Source organism: Oncorhynchus gorbuscha, linkage group LG05 (assembly GCF_021184085.1).
Source record: "Oncorhynchus gorbuscha isolate QuinsamMale2020 ecotype Even-year linkage group LG05, OgorEven_v1.0, whole genome shotgun sequence".
NCBI lineage: Eukaryota > Metazoa > Chordata > Actinopteri > Salmoniformes > Salmonidae > Oncorhynchus > Oncorhynchus gorbuscha.
The window spans coordinates 11,669,174-11,688,024 of NC_060177.1; the positions used below are offsets into that span (position 1 = coordinate 11,669,174).

The 18,851-nt window shown below is 45.0% G+C and overlaps 2 protein-coding genes across 2 annotated transcripts in view; one reads left to right on the forward strand and one right to left on the reverse strand.

Annotated features, from left to right (window-relative positions):
• LOC124035524 (TP53-binding protein 1-like) overlaps nucleotides 1-11,164 on the reverse strand; it is a 32,742-nt gene extending 21,578 nt beyond the window's left edge. The window contains 12 exon segments of the mRNA XM_046348983.1: nucleotides 1,664-3,089; nucleotides 3,902-4,089; nucleotides 4,186-4,277; nucleotides 6,050-6,176; nucleotides 6,411-6,586; nucleotides 7,499-7,559; nucleotides 7,943-8,071; nucleotides 8,281-8,348; nucleotides 8,700-8,748; nucleotides 9,364-9,451; nucleotides 10,412-10,632; nucleotides 11,015-11,164. Coding sequence (XP_046204939.1) covers nucleotides 1,664-3,089; nucleotides 3,902-4,089; nucleotides 4,186-4,277; nucleotides 6,050-6,176; nucleotides 6,411-6,586; nucleotides 7,499-7,559; nucleotides 7,943-8,071; nucleotides 8,281-8,348; nucleotides 8,700-8,748; nucleotides 9,364-9,451; nucleotides 10,412-10,594 — 2,587 coding nt within the window. The 5' untranslated portion in view covers nucleotides 10,595-10,632; nucleotides 11,015-11,164.
• A 1,014-nt stretch (nucleotides 11,165-12,178) lies between these two features.
• Nucleotides 12,179-14,161, forward strand: LOC124035525. Its single transcript, XM_046348984.1, has 2 exons — nucleotides 12,179-12,725; nucleotides 12,917-14,161. Exons 1-2 carry the CDS (start codon nucleotides 12,189-12,191, stop codon nucleotides 13,766-13,768), a joined length of 1,389 nt encoding a protein of 462 aa, XP_046204940.1. The 5' UTR covers nucleotides 12,179-12,188; the 3' UTR covers nucleotides 13,769-14,161.
• The last annotated feature ends 4,690 nt before the right edge of the window (nucleotides 14,162-18,851 follow it).

Genomic DNA, 18,851 nt, shown 5'->3' on the forward strand with positions numbered 1-18,851 from the left:
ACTGATCTGAAGGGACACTGACACATGAAAGCAACTAGATGAAAATCTATCAAATCTTTCAGCTATCAGTGGTCAGCAAGCAAGCACATGGGGGGGTGTCTACCTATTTATTGAATCACTTCAAAAGCTGTTAAATCAATAAGAAAAAATACACGTTTTTGAACAACCCCACCATCCCACACATACCCCTGGTGACCTACCCCACACATGCCCCTGGTGTTCCCCACCACCCCATCGAAAACATACCCCTGGTGTTCCCCACCACCCCTTCCATGCCTTCCTCCTGGATACTCCAACAGCCCCCCCCTAAAATCAAATCTAGAGTCGGCTCTCTATTCCGCCACAAAGCCTCCTTCACTCACGCCGCCAAACTTACCCTAGTAAAACTGACTATCCTACCGATCCGACTTCGGCGATGTCATCTACAAAATAGCTTCCAATACTCTACTCAGCAAACTGGATGCAGTTTATCACAGTGCCATCCGTTTTGTTACTAAAGCACCTTATACCACCCACCACTGCGACCTGTACGCGCTAGTCGGCTGGCCCTCGCTACATATTCATCACCAGACCCACTGGCTCCAGGTCATCTACAAGTCTATGCTAGGTAAAGCGCCGGCTTATCTCAGTTCACTGGTCACGATGGCAACACCCACCCGTAGCACGCGCTCCAGCAGGTGTATCTCACTGATCATCCCTAAAGCCAACACCTCATTTGGCCGCCTTTCGTTGCAGTTCTCTGCTGCCTGTGACTGGAACGAATTGCAAAAATCACTGAAGTTGGAGACTTTTATCTCCCTCACCAACTTCAAACATCTGCTATCTGAGCAGCTAACCGATCGCTGCACATAGTCTATCGGTAAATAGCCCACCCAATTTACCTACCTCATCCCCATACTGTTTATATTTATTTACTTTTCTTCTCTTTTGCACACCAGTATCTCTACCTGTACATGACCATCTGATCATTTATCACTCTAGTGTTAATCTGCAAAAATAGTAATTATTCGCCTACCTCCTCATGCCTTTTGCACACAATGTATATAGACTCTTTTTTTTCTTCTGTGTTATTGACTTGTTAATTGTTTACTCCATGTGTAACTCTGTTGTCTGTTCACACTGCCCAGGTCGCAGTTGTAAATGAGAACTTGTTCTCAACTAGCCTATCTGGTTAAATAAAGGTGAAATAAATAAAAGAAAGAAATAAAAACATACCCCTGGTGTTCCCACCCCACCCCAAACATACCCCTGGTGTTCTCACCCCACCCCATCCCAAACATACACCTGGTGTTCCACCTCATCCCAAACATACCCCTGGTGTTCCCCCCGACCACCATCCCAAACATACCCCTGGTGACCCACCCCATCCCCCAACCCAAACATACCCCTGGTGACCCACCCCATCCCCCAACCTCGGTCTACACACAATATATTGGACAAAAACAAACTTCTATCTACTTCATGGATTCTTAGTCTTTCATCATTTCCTTGTGTCCTCGCTCCTCAAAACACATTGGAGGTGAGGGAAGAAGGTCTGAGGTTCCTCCCCTCTGATCTTTTCCTACAATGTGTTTTGAGAAGGAAAGAAAGAAGAGAGGACACAAGGAATCAAGGAAATGCTATTGAGTCACCTGATATCTCCACAGGCATCGAGGCCTCTCACCTCCAGAGCTGTCACTGAGGCTCTTGTCTCTGAGCCCCTCTGCTTCCCTAGACCCTTCCTTATCAGCCTGGGTGAGTCCGATTGGTACCAGCTGGGTGTCCTTTAGCTGTGACCCTGTGCCATTGGACGACACTGACCCCCGCCGGCTTGCCACTGGCTGAGACGTGCCCATGTTAGACGGCGACTTCACTTCCTTCTCCAGTAGCTGGGAGCCCTTCTCACTCTCCTCCAGCACAATGATGCTGCTGCAGCTCTCCTCCTCTCCTACTCCTCCCTCGCTCCTGGAGTGCGAGACAGAGAACTTCCCTATTTTTTCCTCCTCTTCTTCCTCCATGGGCTCTGGAGAAAGCACCTGGCTCTGAGAGAGAGACAGATAGAGGCCTGAGCCCTCGGGCCCCAACGTGCTATCGTGCTGCTTCTCTCCCCCCTCCTCCATCCCTTCTTCATCTGCTTTGTTTTTCTCCTTTGGGCTGTTGGTAGCAGTGCCTCCACGCTCCTGCGATAAAGACTGTATGGATTTAGACGGGTCCCTGTTTTTCTGTGAGCTCGTCGGGCTTCCCCCTCCTCCTGCTTCTCCTATGTCTCTCCTTCCTCCTCCATCTCTTCTGGAGTCTACACAAACACCTGGACTCGGAGAGAGAGCCTTCACTGATCCCACGTGAGACATCTGTGGGAAAACAGACTGGGATTGAGACTGAGACAGGGAGGCTAAACTACAGGCAGCGCTATTCGAGGAAGAAGGTGTCTCCTGCACACAGCTGCTAGGGGTGAATAAGTCTATGGTTTCAAGCTTCTGTTGGGAGGAAGGAGAGGGGGAAGAGGCCTTGGCATCCTGCTTCTGAGAACTCTCTGTTTTCGTCACATTGATACCATCGTCGCCTATATTCATGTTGCGTACATTCAAGGTTGTCTGTTTGTGCGTGTCAGACTTCTGTGAAGTGTTACATTCCTCTCTCCTGGTACTTTCCCCACTAGTCTTCAGTAAGTCAGGCACCTGAGGAACTTTAGGCAAAATGGCAGGTGTTTTTGAGTCAGAGGGGACCCCGTTACTTTCCCTCTTCTGGCTGTTACGTGAAATCACAGAGTCAATGGTGTCTATCCGTAGGCGTCCGTCCAGACCTTCTTCTATCTGTGTAGCCTGACTGTCCTCCTCGACATCCTTCCCCCCAGCCTGCATGGAAGCCTGCTGGGCCAGACTACAGCTCTGAGTATTCACAGACAGCTCCAGTTGGAAAGAATCAGTCACAGAGTGTTCTCGGTCAGTTGTTGTGGGTGCTTTGGACTGGGCGGGTGCAGCGGCCATCTTGGGTGAGCTTGAATCCAGTGCTGTGGGTTGGGATGATGATGTCACTTTCCTGCTGTGCGTCTCTTGTGGAGCTATGCTACTGCTTCCAGCCTCTTGGCTCTGGGTTGGGACAAATACATCCTTTGGAAAGGGAAAAAGAAGAAACTAAATTGGTGTTTTATGAACCTATAGGACTTAACCTGATTGAATAATGAGATTCTTGATCATCATAATAAACCAACATAATCCATAATAAGGGAAGAATAAAGAGAGATAAGGGTAGATCCCTGGTCTCCATTTATGTGGTACCATGTGGCTCAGTTGGTAGAGCACGGCACTTGCAACGCCAGGGTTGTGGGTTCAATTGCCACGAGGGGACTAGTAGGAGAAAATAATAGTAGGAAAATGTATGCACTCAACACTGTGAGTCACTCTGGACAAGTGTGTCTGCTAAACCACTAAAATTTGTGAATTTTAGTGGTTTAGTGGAAACATGTACTTATGACATGTGGTTGTTCCACCTAGCTATCTTAAGATGAATCCACTAACTGTATGTCACTCTGGACAAGAGTGTCTGCTAAATGACTAAACTGTCAAAAAAATAATACTAGGCTCATCCATACTGAGAAGACGTGATCTAATGCACAATTTGGTTGTTCCCCACCATGCTTTCATTTTGGTACAGCCCAAACCCTTACATGATTATCAGCTGTTGTCAAACACACATTGGTCTGAGTTCCTACTACATGAAAAGCCATGCGTATGACATCCAGGAATTTAAAGCAAACTACATTTTCGAAATGACTCATACTATAAAACATGATATTTTTCACATTCCCAAACAGCCTACTATTTAATACGCAAAAACGGATAACCGGACACGGCCATTGAGTTCAGTGCTAATTGAATCTATTTTTCCCCCACTACCTGGTCAATGGATTAAAGATACGTACATGAGAGAACTCAGGCTGGGTAGGCAGAGAGAGGGTCCTCTCCAACACAAAACCTGGGGAGTTCTGGGATACTGGGGTGGATGCCGAGGGGTGTGACTTAGGAGCTGGGTCCATGTCCATTGGCTCCTCCTCCTTACCATCCGATTGGGCCTCCGGAGGCATAGACGTGTCCATTGGTTCGTCGGCACCTGCGGGGTTACCAGAAGTCTATCACTGAGTTCTATTTTTCAGAATAGAAACTAAAACAACTGACATGTCAACTGGATAAAATAAAGTTTAGTTACCCAGTTCATTTTCTTGTCCTGTCGGTGAATTGGGGACGATGAAAGGTGTTTGGCTCAAGTTTTCCTGGGTGGGTGCTACAAACTCAGAGTTTCTATAGGAAGGGAAGGCAAAGATGAATGCAACAATCATTCTTCCTCTGATGAGGACAAAAAATAAATCGCTGGCTATGTTCAGTAGGGACAAAACGTTTTGAAATGGTAAAGTACTACCTCAACTTGACCAATTGGAATACAGATTTTCCTATTGTCCTACTGAACACAACCCAGGGCAAACAACAGGGCAACTACTCCAGGGATGCAAACTCGTGATGGGCCCAAAAAGGTGACACTTTTTATTTGCACTGAAAACATGCAAAAAAAATCTGTCAGGGGGAAAGGCAGGTTTTAACTCATTAAAAACAACAAATAATATGATCTACATGATCAGTATAAATATTGCACTTGGGAAAAAATCTTCTTAAAGTAGAAATATAATGCCTGTTTGTTTCATTTTATTTTTGCTCTATTATAGTGGCCAATATATACATCGATCAAGTGCACAAGGTTACGTGTGCAAAAATAACTTTCACTGAGTAAAAAAATATATAATCCTCCCTCACTCACACACACGTGTTACTGTCAAGTTCAACACAACAAAAACAATATCTTTGGGCTACACTGAATAGTGTTACATTATACACTTTCTGCCTGTGGACATCTGTTCTACAATGTGCCAGGAAAAGTGAGAGGGAAAAATTAACCACATACTGTAGAGGGGAAACATTAGTTAACATTTCACACAGATTTCCAGGGTCCAGTAAGCAACTAACGCGTTATAATTTGAGGAACGGCAAGGAGTCGAATATCAGTTGATACTATAGCGAATTGGTTAGGTTACTAATGTTAGCTAGCTAACGTTAGCTGTCTGACTTTATTAGCAAGCTCATTTTCACACCAGAAACTCAATTGCTTGATCAGATGAGTTGACTAATGTTGCTCAATATTTCTCTGGCTAGTGTTGGTAAAGTAGGGGTAGAGCTTTAAAACACAGACGTGCATTATGGGTAACGTAGTAAGTTAACTTTCGGTTTTGAATGTAATTGTGTGACGGGGATGTAGCCGGACTGTTTTGCTCCGTTTGCCCACTATTTTATTTTGTCATTCGGACTACCTCAAATGATGTACAAGTTTTAATAAAAGCTAACTACTTAAGTGGAATTCCAGGCTAACACGTCATTAGCAGAGGATAAGATCCCCAAATGTGAGAATTACCCCAGAGCATCCATACATTGCTCTGGCCTTGGAGCTAGACTACGGTCTGGAGGGGAGGAAAGAAAGGTAACACTAGCTAACGGATAATTCGATCCAGCTAGCAAGATACATAACAATACTAATACTTATTCCACCACACTCTCTCCCTCACCTCAAACTTTCCAAATGCCAGTTGTTTTCCGGTTAGAGCTCATGAAATACGCTTCATCACCTTCTCACCCAGTCTCCGTGGTCAGGCTTCTCGCCTAACGTACCTCTTCTTTCTCGTTCAAGGGGCGCGCTGCTGGAACTGGCGCGCTGCCTTTCCAGAGCGCGCGCTGATGCTGTAACTAGTCAATTGTTTGTCTCCTCTTTCTTCAGTCGCGTGCTGCGCTGCATTCTATTGTTATGTAAACGATCTGCTGAGCCTTGGATACAGACAGTATTGCTCCAAACGCGCATCACTCGATCGTTACAGCCAGTAGTGATCCAACCCCCTCATCTGATCTATAAGAATCATGTAGGTCACCTATTTTGGCTTCAAAACGGCGAATCTCACCTAAAGGTGACTAGTTTGCATCCCTGCAACTCAGTGGGAGTGTGCAGTATAGTGTTGAGGCAAGAGAGGTCTTACTGGGAGAGGCTCTCCTGCACCAGGGTGCCCTGCCCAGAGAGGTGCAGCAGACGCAGGGTGTGGGCAGGGGTCAGGGTGGGCACTCCTTGGTTCTCTGCCTCTGACATTGTGCTGTCCACCCCTGTGCCTACAGAGAGAGAGGGAACTCCATTATCATCTGTTAATTTTGTGATCAATTGTTCATGTCAACTGTTGATAACAGTAGTGACTCTGCTCGCCTTCAAATTGTTTTGTGAACAACAGACAACACTGGTTTTAACCCTTCCAACAAGAGCTGCTCAAACTGGAGAAGTGCTGTAAGCCCTGGCAGTATATGTCTATAACACAGACAGATAGTTGGGTGGATAGATGGACGGCCCACCTGTCTTGTCAGTGTCGAAGAGGTCCTCCTGAGAGGACAGCAGCTCAGAGTCGTCCCCTTTGGGATCCTGGTCCTCGGAGGCCTGCAGGCCCTGGGAGTGGAGCAAAGCCTGGACACTCAGTTCCCGGCCGGCACGACCCAGGGGCTCCGACGAGCTGCTAGAGCTCACCTCCGACCTGGGGCAAGAACCAGACACTTTATTTAACTAATGCACAATTCCAAATCAACGCTTAGACCATTTATTTACTTCTGGAGATCTGAGAGACGTTGATGTGTAAAGCAATATGGTGAACATTCCACCTAGCCTATTGGGCAAGTTAGACTCATTACCATATTGCTTACATCTATCAAATCTTCCCAGAGCTCCACAGGTGCATAAGATATTGTCTAGGAGTCGATTTGGGATTGAGCAACAGAACTAGCATGTGTAAATCTTTGAGGTATGGATCGATCATTTTGGGGCCGAATCCTAGCTTTATAAAATGACTACCAATGTCCCACTAACATCAATGTGTGATTCATGTGAATCTTCCAATTAAGGTGTGCACTTTTCATGTTCAGATTCAGCCCTTCTTATTAAAAAAGGCCCAATGCAGCCGTTTTTATCTCAATATCAAATCATTTCTGGGTAACAATTAAGTATCTTACTGTGAATGTTTTCAATTAAAATGGTCAAAGAAACAAAAATAGCTTTTTAGAAAAAAGCTATTTCCCAGCTAGGACTGTCTGGGAGGGGAAAACTGAAAACTAGCTGTTAATGGTAGAGAGGTTTGGAACTCTTATTGGTCTATTAACTAATTAACCGCCTGGTGATGTCACCAGGCAGGTGAAAACTTCATCCCACCAAAACAGGCAGAATATTCAGGCGGCCTTTTCAAACAACTTACGCTAAAAGGGCATCATCATAATTTTCGCAATTTCGGTATTATTCAAACCAGACAATAATGAAATGTATGTAAAATACAGGAAATCATATTTTGGACTGCACTGGACCTTTAAAGCTCGACTCTCGAGCCCATGTGGTACACGGAGGCTTTATGACTAAATATGATCTTGTAGGTACGCATCCTGGATATGGATATTCTCACCTCTTGGATTTTCTGTCCTGACTGCCTGAAGGCAAGCCCCTGGTTGTGTTCTTCTGTTCACCTAGTGACAACAAAACAATGACAAGTCAACAAAATATGTTTCACTTTGGTCAACATTTCAACTGGGTCCAATTCACTGCAGCAAAACATTTTGCAATGTAAAATAAAAATATGTCTGTGTTCTTATTCTTCATGAACATGTTCAGGGTCATATTCATTAGGCACACTGTAGCAAAACATTTTGCAACAGAAAATGAAATAAAAGCTAATTTCTTACTGGACAAGTTCAGGTAGTTCCTTTCCGTTTTCCTCAGAAGTTCAGTTTGTTGCCTAATGAATACGACCCAGGTAGTACCACCCTGTTTCTCCCCGTTTAAAATGGTTTTCCACCTACTAAACACGACCATGGAGTCAAGAGAAGTAAAGAGAAGTTAGTATTGTTACCTGGCTGGTTGTGTCTCTGGCTGTCTGTCTGGGCAGCAGTAGGGCCCTCCTCCTCCTGACTGTTCCCCACCACGTCACCTGGACCCTGGCTCTCAGAAAGCTCCAGAAAATCTAACTTGAACACTCCCCCTAAAATACACACAACATAAACATGCACAGCTCAAAATCATGAAATGCAATACTGACCTGGTGATGACGAAAAAGTGGCACAGCCTAAACTGGCACAGTTTCTAACAAGAGCATTGATGGAGCATTTCAAAACTTACACAGCTACAGTATATTATCTCAGAGACATGTCTCAGATGGTTATTTCTTTCTCTGTTAAAAACTGCTCATACCTTCAGGCTGGGCGCATTGTGTAGTGGAGTCCGCCCCAGACTCCGTGGCCATGTCTTCTGTAGCACACCTGATGGTTTCAGGGATCAAGAGTGTCAATGTAAAGCAGACTATTGCTGAATTCCAAACCGACCCATAGCCTGCCCCCTACAACCTAGCTACCTCTGTAGATTGGAGGTGATTGGAAAGATATAAGCGTAATAGAGTCATCTTGCCTTCTGATTGGTTAGGTGGAAATGTCACCATATTGCGTCCACCTATCCAATCCTCTCAGATCTACAGTAGTGTCTAGGTAGTAGACAGGGGCCAGGGTCCATTTGGAATGCAGCATACTTCTCAAACATCTCAGCTGGCTGTCTCAATGATCTTACAAACACTTCAATTCACTGCATCTTGGTGACAATGTTATCCTAGTACCTACCTCCTTGTATTGGAGCAAACTTCTAGGACTTGACTTTCCTCCTGGTTGACTAAAGAAAATACATTCAATAGGTTTAAGACAGAATACAATGTCTGCTATGGGGAGACAAATGCTATCAACTGCTTTCAATGTTACCAGCGCTATCAATAGGCTATATGATTGTTATTACTCTGATAATGGCTGCAATGGTTGAAACCAGAGTTTACATTTCACACTTAATATTTTCTGTGCCCTTAACTTAGCAGCCTGGACTTTTAGTGTTTCTGAGGGTATATTAGTTTGCTATAGGAGTGACCAACACCCCATTAAATGTTCCAAATCTATGTAAGCGGCAGGGTTCGAACACGAGTTTCCTGCACACCATAAGAGTGCATTATCCCACTAAAAAACCCAATGCAACTCTTCAGGTCCCAGGCAAGGATACTCATCACAGCAGTCACATACAGAGAACCACAGCTTCAAATGGTGAGGTGTCATATGTATCAAACGTATCAGAGTAGGAGTGCTGATTTAGGATCAGTTTGGCCTTTTAGATCCCAGTGAATATGATTACATGGAGAGGGGGAACTGATCCTAGAACAGCACTCGTTCTCTGAGATGCCTTATACATACGGCCCCAGGTATCCAATCTCTGTCCTTTGTGGTCAAAGTTTGAGAGACCAACCTGGCCCGTTGTGATTGTTGTTCTGGACCCTCTCTGATTGGCTGTCTGTCTCGGAGTATCGGTTTCCTGCCGGAGAGGACATCAGCTCCTGGGGAGAGAGAAGGCTGGATTCAGTGGCCCTGTTCATATTAGAACAACAGGCATCACTCCTTCCCATGAAGTAGGACAAGTACTGATCTGACATGACTGGATTATTTGATGAAAACCCTGCTGTCATCTATCCAATTGTGTCAGTATTGACTCCATGGCAGGTAGGATGGAGGGATGCATCTTAAATGGATTCAAATTGAGCCATGTGATATTTTTTGCTTTTGACAACTGACTTGAGATCTGTTATCCCCACACTTCTAACATGAATGAATAGGAGCTTCACAACAAAACCAGTCCTAGATCAGTTGTAAAGACTTATAGAGGTAAGTAATGTCATGTCACAACCTAAGTTGATATGCCCCAAAGTTCCATTGAGGTCATCGGACAACAAACTAAGGTAGCAGGAGGAACTTCGTCTTGGTGAGTCTATTTCTGCTCTCTTGCTTGACAATGGAGTGGGCAAAAACACAAACTGATCTGGTACCAGGCTAGGAGGAACTGACAAAAACAATACCCCTATTGTCTCCCCTCCCTGTATGACTGAAAAGCATATTACCGCCTCTCAAAAAGATCTCTAGACCTTTATGTTATAGGATGCAACGTTAGCGTACTTGCCCTCCGAGTCGCTGGTTCAAGCCCTGCTCTGGCTGGCTGTCCTCGGGGGCTACTCTCTCGATACCCACGCTGCAGTCAGAAATGACCATTATGGATACATCAAGTGACATTGGTGCAAGTAGGGCAAAGTAATTCTACATATGGGAAACCTCCCAAGCCCCCAGTCATATATATCCTAGAGATATTTTAATCTAACGTTATGGCTCTCTCTCTTCATCTACGGTACTACTCCTGCCAGTAGACATGGATCATTTTGGCACAGGAGGTTCACTGTAACCACAGTTGCTGGTTCAAGCCCATCTTCACTCGTTACCTCCCGCTGTCTCTACACCGTGCTACTCACCAGTACAGGGCTATGGGAGGTGGCAGGCTGCAGGCTGGACAAGCGGCGGGCGAGCAAGGCGCGGTAGCTACTGTCCGGGTCGTCCTCCAGTGCCGCACTGTCGGGCTGGGAGTCCTCCACGATCAGGCACGGGTTCTCTGCATGGGGCAGACTCGAATCCAGGTCACTTCCGCTAGGATCCATCGGGTTATGGCATGCAAGGACAGCAGGTAGCGTAGCTGCTGCGCCAAAACAAAGAGCGAATGCAGATATTATAGGAAAAACTGCCCGAGTGTTAGGTAAACATGATCAATATAATACAACTGAATCGATCCGTCTGGTGCCATGGACTTGCAGTCCTCTTTCCGATAAATAGCTAGTTAGAAGACCATAACAGAATTTGCTAGTCTAACAAGCTAGCTACCGATAACGAGTTAGCCTAGCTACGTTTAGGAAGTGAGAGCACAGCACATGACTGAGAGCAAAACGTTGAGCACACTAGTTAGTCCATAAAAAAACAGCCATGTATAATATTTATTCACTTAGCTAGCTAGTCTGCTAAAAATTACGAATTACGATTGCAACCACAATTTGAGCTGGTGTCCTTTTGGCATAGCTAGTTACCTTGGTGGTCCAACAACTAGCCCAATCATTTCATTAGCCCATCCCCCTTTCGCCGTAAAACTACACAGAAGGATGGTTATGATTGATCTGGGACGCTTCTGGCTCTGTCGTCATAACAGTTTGAAGACGCGGTTTGAGAAGCTTGCTGAGTAAAACATAAAACAGCAAAACTACTAGCGTCATACTCTACAGCTAGCTATATTTCACGAAATCTAACATTTGTAAACAAGGCTGTTCTGGCAGCAAAACTTCGAAATCGGAAACCCGCAAACGCATTGACAGGCGAAATATTTGGCATAAACAGACGACAGCTTAGCTAACTATCTAATACTAGTTAGTTAACGTCGTTCATCAGAATTGAACACCTAGCTACGGACCTTCACAATGCAATGTTGTGTTTGGGGGTGCAAGGCCCAATATCGGAAAGGAGGAGGGTTAGGGTTTTTCCGATTCCCTACTGGAGAGAACGAAATTGCTCAAAGTTAAAGGAAAACTTGGATAAAAATGGTAATGATTGAAAACCCCGAACCAGATCTGCCTTCCCGTTTGGGTGGTAAATTGGTACTCCAAATGGGAAACGACTGGCACCCTACTACCTCCTCTCGCATTTGTGGGAGGCACTTTGTTTTAAGTATGTTGATGGGCAGTTCGTAGCCAATTTGATGCATTCCCTATGACAGTGGTTGCTTCCCGACAAAGAGCTAGCAAGCTACAGAGTTTTCATGAAGGAAGTGATGTACCGTAAACTGTCAGACAGTTCACACAGGCAACTGCATAGAACACCACATTTCCAGTGCAATAATTTAAGTGTCTGTCTGAAGAGACTGATGTCTAATTTGAGTTCATATTTCAGAAAAACCAAACCTACATCCGGACCACCCTGACTTTGCCCCATCCCTCTTCCTTCGCCCAGAGGACGATGCCTTGAGTCCGAACACAGCTCAGACAGAAGGGAAAGGAAACCTGCAGAGCTATGACAGGGCAGTGAAGAAGTGCCTTGACCTTAGTGAGGTTGGAGGTGCTGACCTGAGGGACAGTTATGCTGACACCATAGAAGAAACTGAAGAGCAGGACCTGGGCACCTGTGTATCGTGTGAGGTCCTGAGGAAGTCCTTAAAGTAAGTCGCTTTGGATAAAAGCGTCTGCTAAAGCTTTGGATAAAAGCGTCTGCTAAATGGCATATATTATATATTATATTATATATCTGCAGTCCAGGCATGATGCTCTGCAAGTCGAAGCTGTCAATCTCAGGGCGGAGAGAGACTTTTACAAAGATAACACATCTCAATCCTCTCTCTTTGTTGACACCTTTACGGACAGAGACAATCAAATGCATACCGTGAGAGAAGTGCCAAGCATGGCTAAACCAAATGGTATGAACCAACAATGTACTGGGATGGTTGAGGAGCCATGTCTTATGGAGGTTGAGGGGTCATGTTCTGTGAAGGTTGAGGAGCTTTGTCCTGTGAAGTTTGAGGGGGACTATGATCAAGTGTTGATTAAGGAAGAGGAACAACAGGTCCAAATAGAACTTTGTAGCCCGTTGGCTAGTCAGGACAAAGTGACCCATGTCTCCCAGGATAAACCTACCCAGCATAGCAACATTATGAAGGTCACCAGGCGACCATGTCTGTTAGCTCAGCATAAACCCATCCAGATAGTCAACACAATGTCACTCACCGGGGTGGTAGCCCCCAGACCCCCAAGTCAGGTAACCAAGGGTCCTTCTGTAGCTCAGTTGGTAGAGCATGGCGCTTGTAACGCCAGGGTAGTGGGTTCGATCCCCGGGACCACCCATACGTAGAATGTATGCACACATGACTGTAAGTCGCTTTGGATAAAAGCGTCTGCTAAATGGCATATATTATTATTTATATATTATATAAACCCATCCCAAGTCAGGTAACCAAGGATAAACCCATCCAGCTTGCCAAAACCAACGACCAATATTTTGTGAAGGGTGAGGTGGACTATGATCAAATGTCGATTAAGGAAGCAGAGCAACAGGTCCAAATAGAAATCTGTAGCCCCTTGGCTAGTCAAGACAAAGTGACCAATGTCTCTCGCAGGTTGCTAATTCATGTCCCCAAGGATAAAACTATCCAGCTTGCCAAAGCCGTAGTAGAAAGCCACCTAATGACGAACCATCTGCCTGGCAGCCAAACCACTGCTGAGCCTTTGCAGAAGACTCCTCTGTCAGCTCAAAGGACACCTGTTGCAGGCAAACAAATTCAGAGAAGCATAACACACACAGAGAGGGATGAGTTGCTTTGGCTGGGCTACATGAAGTGGAATGTGCGTCTTCCTGCAAGCACAATTAGAACCGCACACAAGTTTCAGACGCCTAGGGCAACAGTGCAATACCTTCTACACGCGGTCTTCTCCCAATGTGAACTCGCCACCAGCAATCTCAAGGGCATCCCTGCACTGGGCCTTAACAAACTGGACCCGGACAAACTTTCTGCCATAAGACAGTTTGTCACCACCAAGTTTCGCCGTTTAGACATGCGTCAATGTGGTAAAGACTGGGTCAAGTGCCGGCGCCAGATAACCAGCATGCTCAGGAACATTCGGAAGGAGGACAGGAAGACGAGGGGGCTCTCAGGAAACCTTTTTATGAGAGAGAAGGTGTTAACGGATCAGAGTTTACCCAGTCAGCCATCGCCTCCCTCATTCCCCTCGTTCTCCCAACAGCACACAGCTGCCTTCTACAACCCAACAGAAGAAGAAGAGATCCTCTGTCTGGAGAGTTAGGTTACACAATATCTGTAATGATGTTTGCATTTTCTTGTAATAAACAGTTTGTTGGGAGTAAAAAATATAATATGACTGACAATGTATATCGGCTACATGTGGTAGAGTGGAGCTTTGAAGGAGTGATGTGTGGATACTGGGTTAGGTTAGGGTTAGTCACAGGCTGTGTTCAATAGCAGTTGTATAGATGGGGTGAGCTGCCCCCAGAATATAAAGTGCTTGAGACTGGTAAACAACCTAAATGCAATCCATCATTATAACATGGCACTCCAATCAGACCTGTCGGTGGCTATGAAATGGCCTCTTTTTCCTCATCTCCTTCCTGCTGGCTCTCCCCATTATGAGCACGTTAGAAGTGAATTCCTGCTGGCTCTCCCCATTATGAGCACATTAGAAGTGAATTCCTGCTGGCTCTCCCCATTATGAGCACGTTAGAAGTGAATTCCTGCATTAGAAGTGAATTCCTGCTGGCTCTCCCCATTATGAGCACGTTAGAAGTGAATTCCTGCTGGCTCTCCCCATTATGAGCACGTTAGAAGTGAATTCCTGCTGGCTCTCCCCATTATGAGCACGTTAGAAGTGAATTCCTGCTGGCTCTCCCCATTATGAGCACGTTAGAAGTGAATTCCTGCTGGCTCTCCCCATTATGAGCACGTTAGAAGTGAATTCCTGCTGGCTCTCCCCATTATGAACATGTTAGAAGTGAATTCCTGCTGGCTCTCCCCATTATGAGCACATTAGAAGTGAATTCCTGCTGGCTCTCCCCATTATGAGCATGTTAGAAGTGAATTCCTGCTGGCTCTCCCCATTATGAGCACATTAGAAGTGAATTCCTGCTGGCTCTCCCCATTATGAGCACATTAGAAGTGAATTCCTGCTGGCTCTCCCCATTATGAGCATGTTAGAAGTGAATTCCTGCTGGCTCTCCCCATTATGAGCACATTAGAAGTGAATTCCTGCTGGCTCCCCCCATTATGAGCACGTTAGAAGTGAATTCCTGCTGGCTCTCCCCATTATGAGCACGTTAGAAGTGAATTCCTGCTGGCTCTCCCCATTATGAGCATGTTAGAAGTGAATTCCTGCTGGCTCTCCACATTATGAGCATGTTAGAAGTGAAACCAAAGGTGGATAGTCTTTCCATAAGGGAGCTGAGTGAAATAACTCATACACACATTTTGAGCATAATATACTAGGTATATATAATCTGTACATAGATTAATTATTTTATTTCAAGTTATTTTAACAGGATTCCTGTATGCCTGGAGTTCATTCACTCAGCCAGTTTTTTAGGGTAAAGGTTTCCAACGTTTGCAGCTGGTGGCACCGTGGAAGCCCTGGCTATGTAAACAAAATCAATGTGGGGATTGCTGTGTCGTCTAACATGGACTTCTTTTCATTTAATTTCATGACATAGGTGAACTATCTGTTTAATCAAACCAGTCCCATGGATACTCAGGACTACTTTAACCACCCTCTGTTTCTATGGTGACGCCACAATCTGTTCCTCACAAAAGTAGGGCGGCATTAGAAAATATTTCACATGCATCAGGACCCAGGGCATTTAGCATTTATCTCTAACCAAGTATGTAATCAGCATGCAGTTGCTTACCTATGTGTGACTAATGAAATCAATTGGATCAGATGTAGGATGGTACATTACGGTTACTGATAGTTTCCACGATATAATCTACTATCATCTACCCAGACATGTGCTGTGTCTGAAATGGCCAGGGAATAGGGTGCCATTTAAAATGCTGCTATAGGCACATTTGTATCTCATTCTAAGATAGGCCACAGAAAAGGGCTTGATGTTTGAATGTAGGAAAACGCTTTATGCAAATTCCCACATCCTCAGGGAATTGACTCTGAAACGTCTCACTTATTTTTTGTCAGAGGACACCAAGTCCATTAGTGATGCTATGGCAACTATTGAAATAAGTATTTATAACAAGGTCTTTAGTCTTTACATCTTAACACAGAGAACCTTGAGTCTAGTTGACCCACTGGCACTCTGAGTCTTCATAAACTACCTCAGCTGAGAAAGAACAGCATATGATCGTTCCCTTAGTGTAGCATGGGAATGAATAGCTTAGGCTGAGATAGTTTATTCAAATGATTAGATTTGTTTAAACGTGTATCTACACGCAGCACAGAAAGGTTATTTGAGCCAGTACAACTCAATAGCAATCACAAGTAGGCTATATTTGGCACATTAATGAGGCACCCATAATACACTCCTACCCTGCAATGAAGATGACACATTTTGGGTTGTCCTTGGACAGCATGCAACCTCATGAGCTGATATTATTTATAGCCTAATTTCGTTGATAAACACTATAGAATATATGCATAAAATGTTTAATCAAAATGTTTAAAATAAGCTAGCCTATACATAAATATGATTGAACTATTTATATTTTTAAAAAAAAAATAAAAAACGGAACAATAGCATTAGATCGTGCATACTTTTCTTCAAGCCCAACCCTAAACACAGCACCACTGATATGGAAATCATATGGCTATAGGCGACACATACGTACACGGTGCGGTGCATCGTGTTGGCGCGTCATATCGCCAAGCTGACCAGTTGAGTTGGAACCGAAAATATGAAATGCGCAGCAGCTGGAGAACGAAAATCCAAACGCAAGACACTATTCTGAACCTGTCCTTGAACACGAACCAGTGACATTGATGCTCAAATAGGCCTATATGATGACACGTTTCCCTCCAAAATGTATTAGGCGCTAGAAAGTACAAACTATTGCTTTACCTGAAAAGTTGATTTCCTCTTTTGCAAGCAGAATGTATGAGATTTGTATTGCCCCCTTTGCAGCAATAACGATGCGCGTCGACTGCGTTCACATCTCTCTCTCTCGCCCCCCCTCTTTTCCAGGAAGACAGGGTGTGGATACAGACACTACCACTTAAAGATGCAATGGCATTTTTAACATGTTGGCATAATTAGTGCATGTAGGTGCTGAGGTGCGCACACTCTTAGAAAAAAGGTGCCATCTAGAACTTAAAAGGGGTATTCGACTGTCCCCATAGGAAAACACTTTGAATAACCCTTTTTGGTTCTAGGTATAACCCTTTGGGGTTCAATCTAGAACCATTCCCACAGAGGGTTCTACCTGGAACAAAAAAGGGTTCTCCTATGTGGCCAGCCGAAGACCCCTTTTGGAACTTTGTTTCTTCTAAAAGTGCAGGATGACACGTGTGTTATTTATTGTGGGACTGGGATTACTTTTAATAAATCTAAAATGTTGATCATGTAATTATGTTAGGCTATATTGTCATCACTTTTGGCAAAGTGAGCATTAACAAAAATGTGCACTAAAATAATACAAGTAGGGTAATGCTGTGGTTGGTTCTATATTGTGGTTGGTTCTATAACTTTTCTGTACTGTCATTAGCTGTATGGTACAGGTTTATGGAATATCTAATCCAGAAGAAAATGTGATGTAGCCTACTGGGATAGCTCAGGTTTGAGAATCCAATTTATTCAATGTATTTAGGCTGTCTGATTCACTGATTTTAGAATTGTAAAATCTAGGGTGCTCAACCAAGGGTACTAGGACCCTGGGGTTACTTGGCATATCCACAGAGGGTACTAGGACCCCTGGGGGCACTTGGCCTATCCACAGGGGTACTTGAGGATCCTCACACAGTTCCAACTCCATCATCAAGTTCGCTGACGACACAACAGTAGTAGGCGTGATTACCAACAACGACGAGACAGCCAACAGGGAGGAGGTAGGCACTCTGACGGTGTGGTGCCAGGTAAACAACCTCTCCCTCAATGTTAGCTGAACAAAGGAGCTGAGTCTGGACTTCGGGAGGAACCAGGCTGGACACGCCCCCATCCTCATCAACGGGTCCGCAGTGGAGACTGTTAATAACTTCAGATTCCTTGGCGTACATATCTCAGAGAAGGTCAAATGCTCTAACCGCATGGGCACCGTGGTGAAGAAGGACGACAGCAACTCTTCAACCTCAGAATGCTGAAGAAATACGTCCTGTCCCTGAGGATCCTCACAGTGTTCTACATGAGCACCATCGAGAGCATACTGTCGGGCTATATCACAGTCTGGTACGGCAACTCTACCACCGCGGACCGCAAGGCTTTTCAGAGGGTGATACATGTAGCCGACCACACCATTGGATGCACACTGCCTGCCCTACAGGACACCTACAACACCAGGTGTCGCAGAAAGGCTAAGAACATCACCAGCGACCCCAGCCATCCAAGCCATGCCCTGTTCTCCCCTCTTCAATCAATCAGACACGGGCAGTACAGAAGCATCATGACAAGGTGCACCTGTGTAATGATCATACTGTTTAATCAGCTTCTTGATATGCCACACCTGTCAGGTGGATGGATTATCTTGGCAAAGGAGAAATGCTCACTAACAGGGATGTAATCAAATTTGTGCACAACATTTTTGAGAAATAAGCTATTCTTTTTTGTTGCATATGGACAATTTCTGGGATATTTTATTTCAGCTCATGAAACATGGGACCATGTTGCATTTATAATTTTGCTCAGTATATATTCTAAAATGTTGTTATTATAATTTGTATAGTGTTTTTTTCACTTGTTCCCCACACCCCCTCAATGATCATGCTGCTGCTCCCCCTATGGTCATTCCCCACACTCCCTCAATGATCATGCTGCTCCCCCTATGGTCATTCCCCACACTCCCTCAATGATCATGCTGCTCCCCCTATGGTCATTCCCCACACCCCTCAATGATCATGCTGCTGCTCCCCTATGGTCATTCCCCACACTCCCTCAATAATCATGCTGCTGCTCTCCCTATGGTCATCCCCCCCCCCCAATGATCATGCTGCTCCCCCTATGGTCATTCCCCACACCCCCTCAATGATCATGCTGCTGCTCCCCCTATGGTCATTCCCCACACTCCCTCAATGATCATGCTGCTGCTCCCCTATGGTCATTCCCCACACTCCCTCAATGATCATGCTGCTGCTCCCCTATGGTCATTCCCCACACTCCCTCAATGATCATGCTGCTGCTCCCCCTATGGTCATTCCCCACACCCCTCAATGATCATCCTGCTGC

Bases quoted from the DNA above. Each gene is read 5' to 3' on its own strand.
- LOC124035525 (XM_046348984.1), top strand. From the start codon at position 12,189: ATGGCATATATTATATATTATATTATATATCTGCAGTCCAGGCATGAT. The intron at 12,726-12,916 runs GTAACCAAGGGT...ATCCCAAGTCAG, and splicing joins CCCCCAGACCCCCAAGTCAG to GTAACCAAGGATAAACCCAT.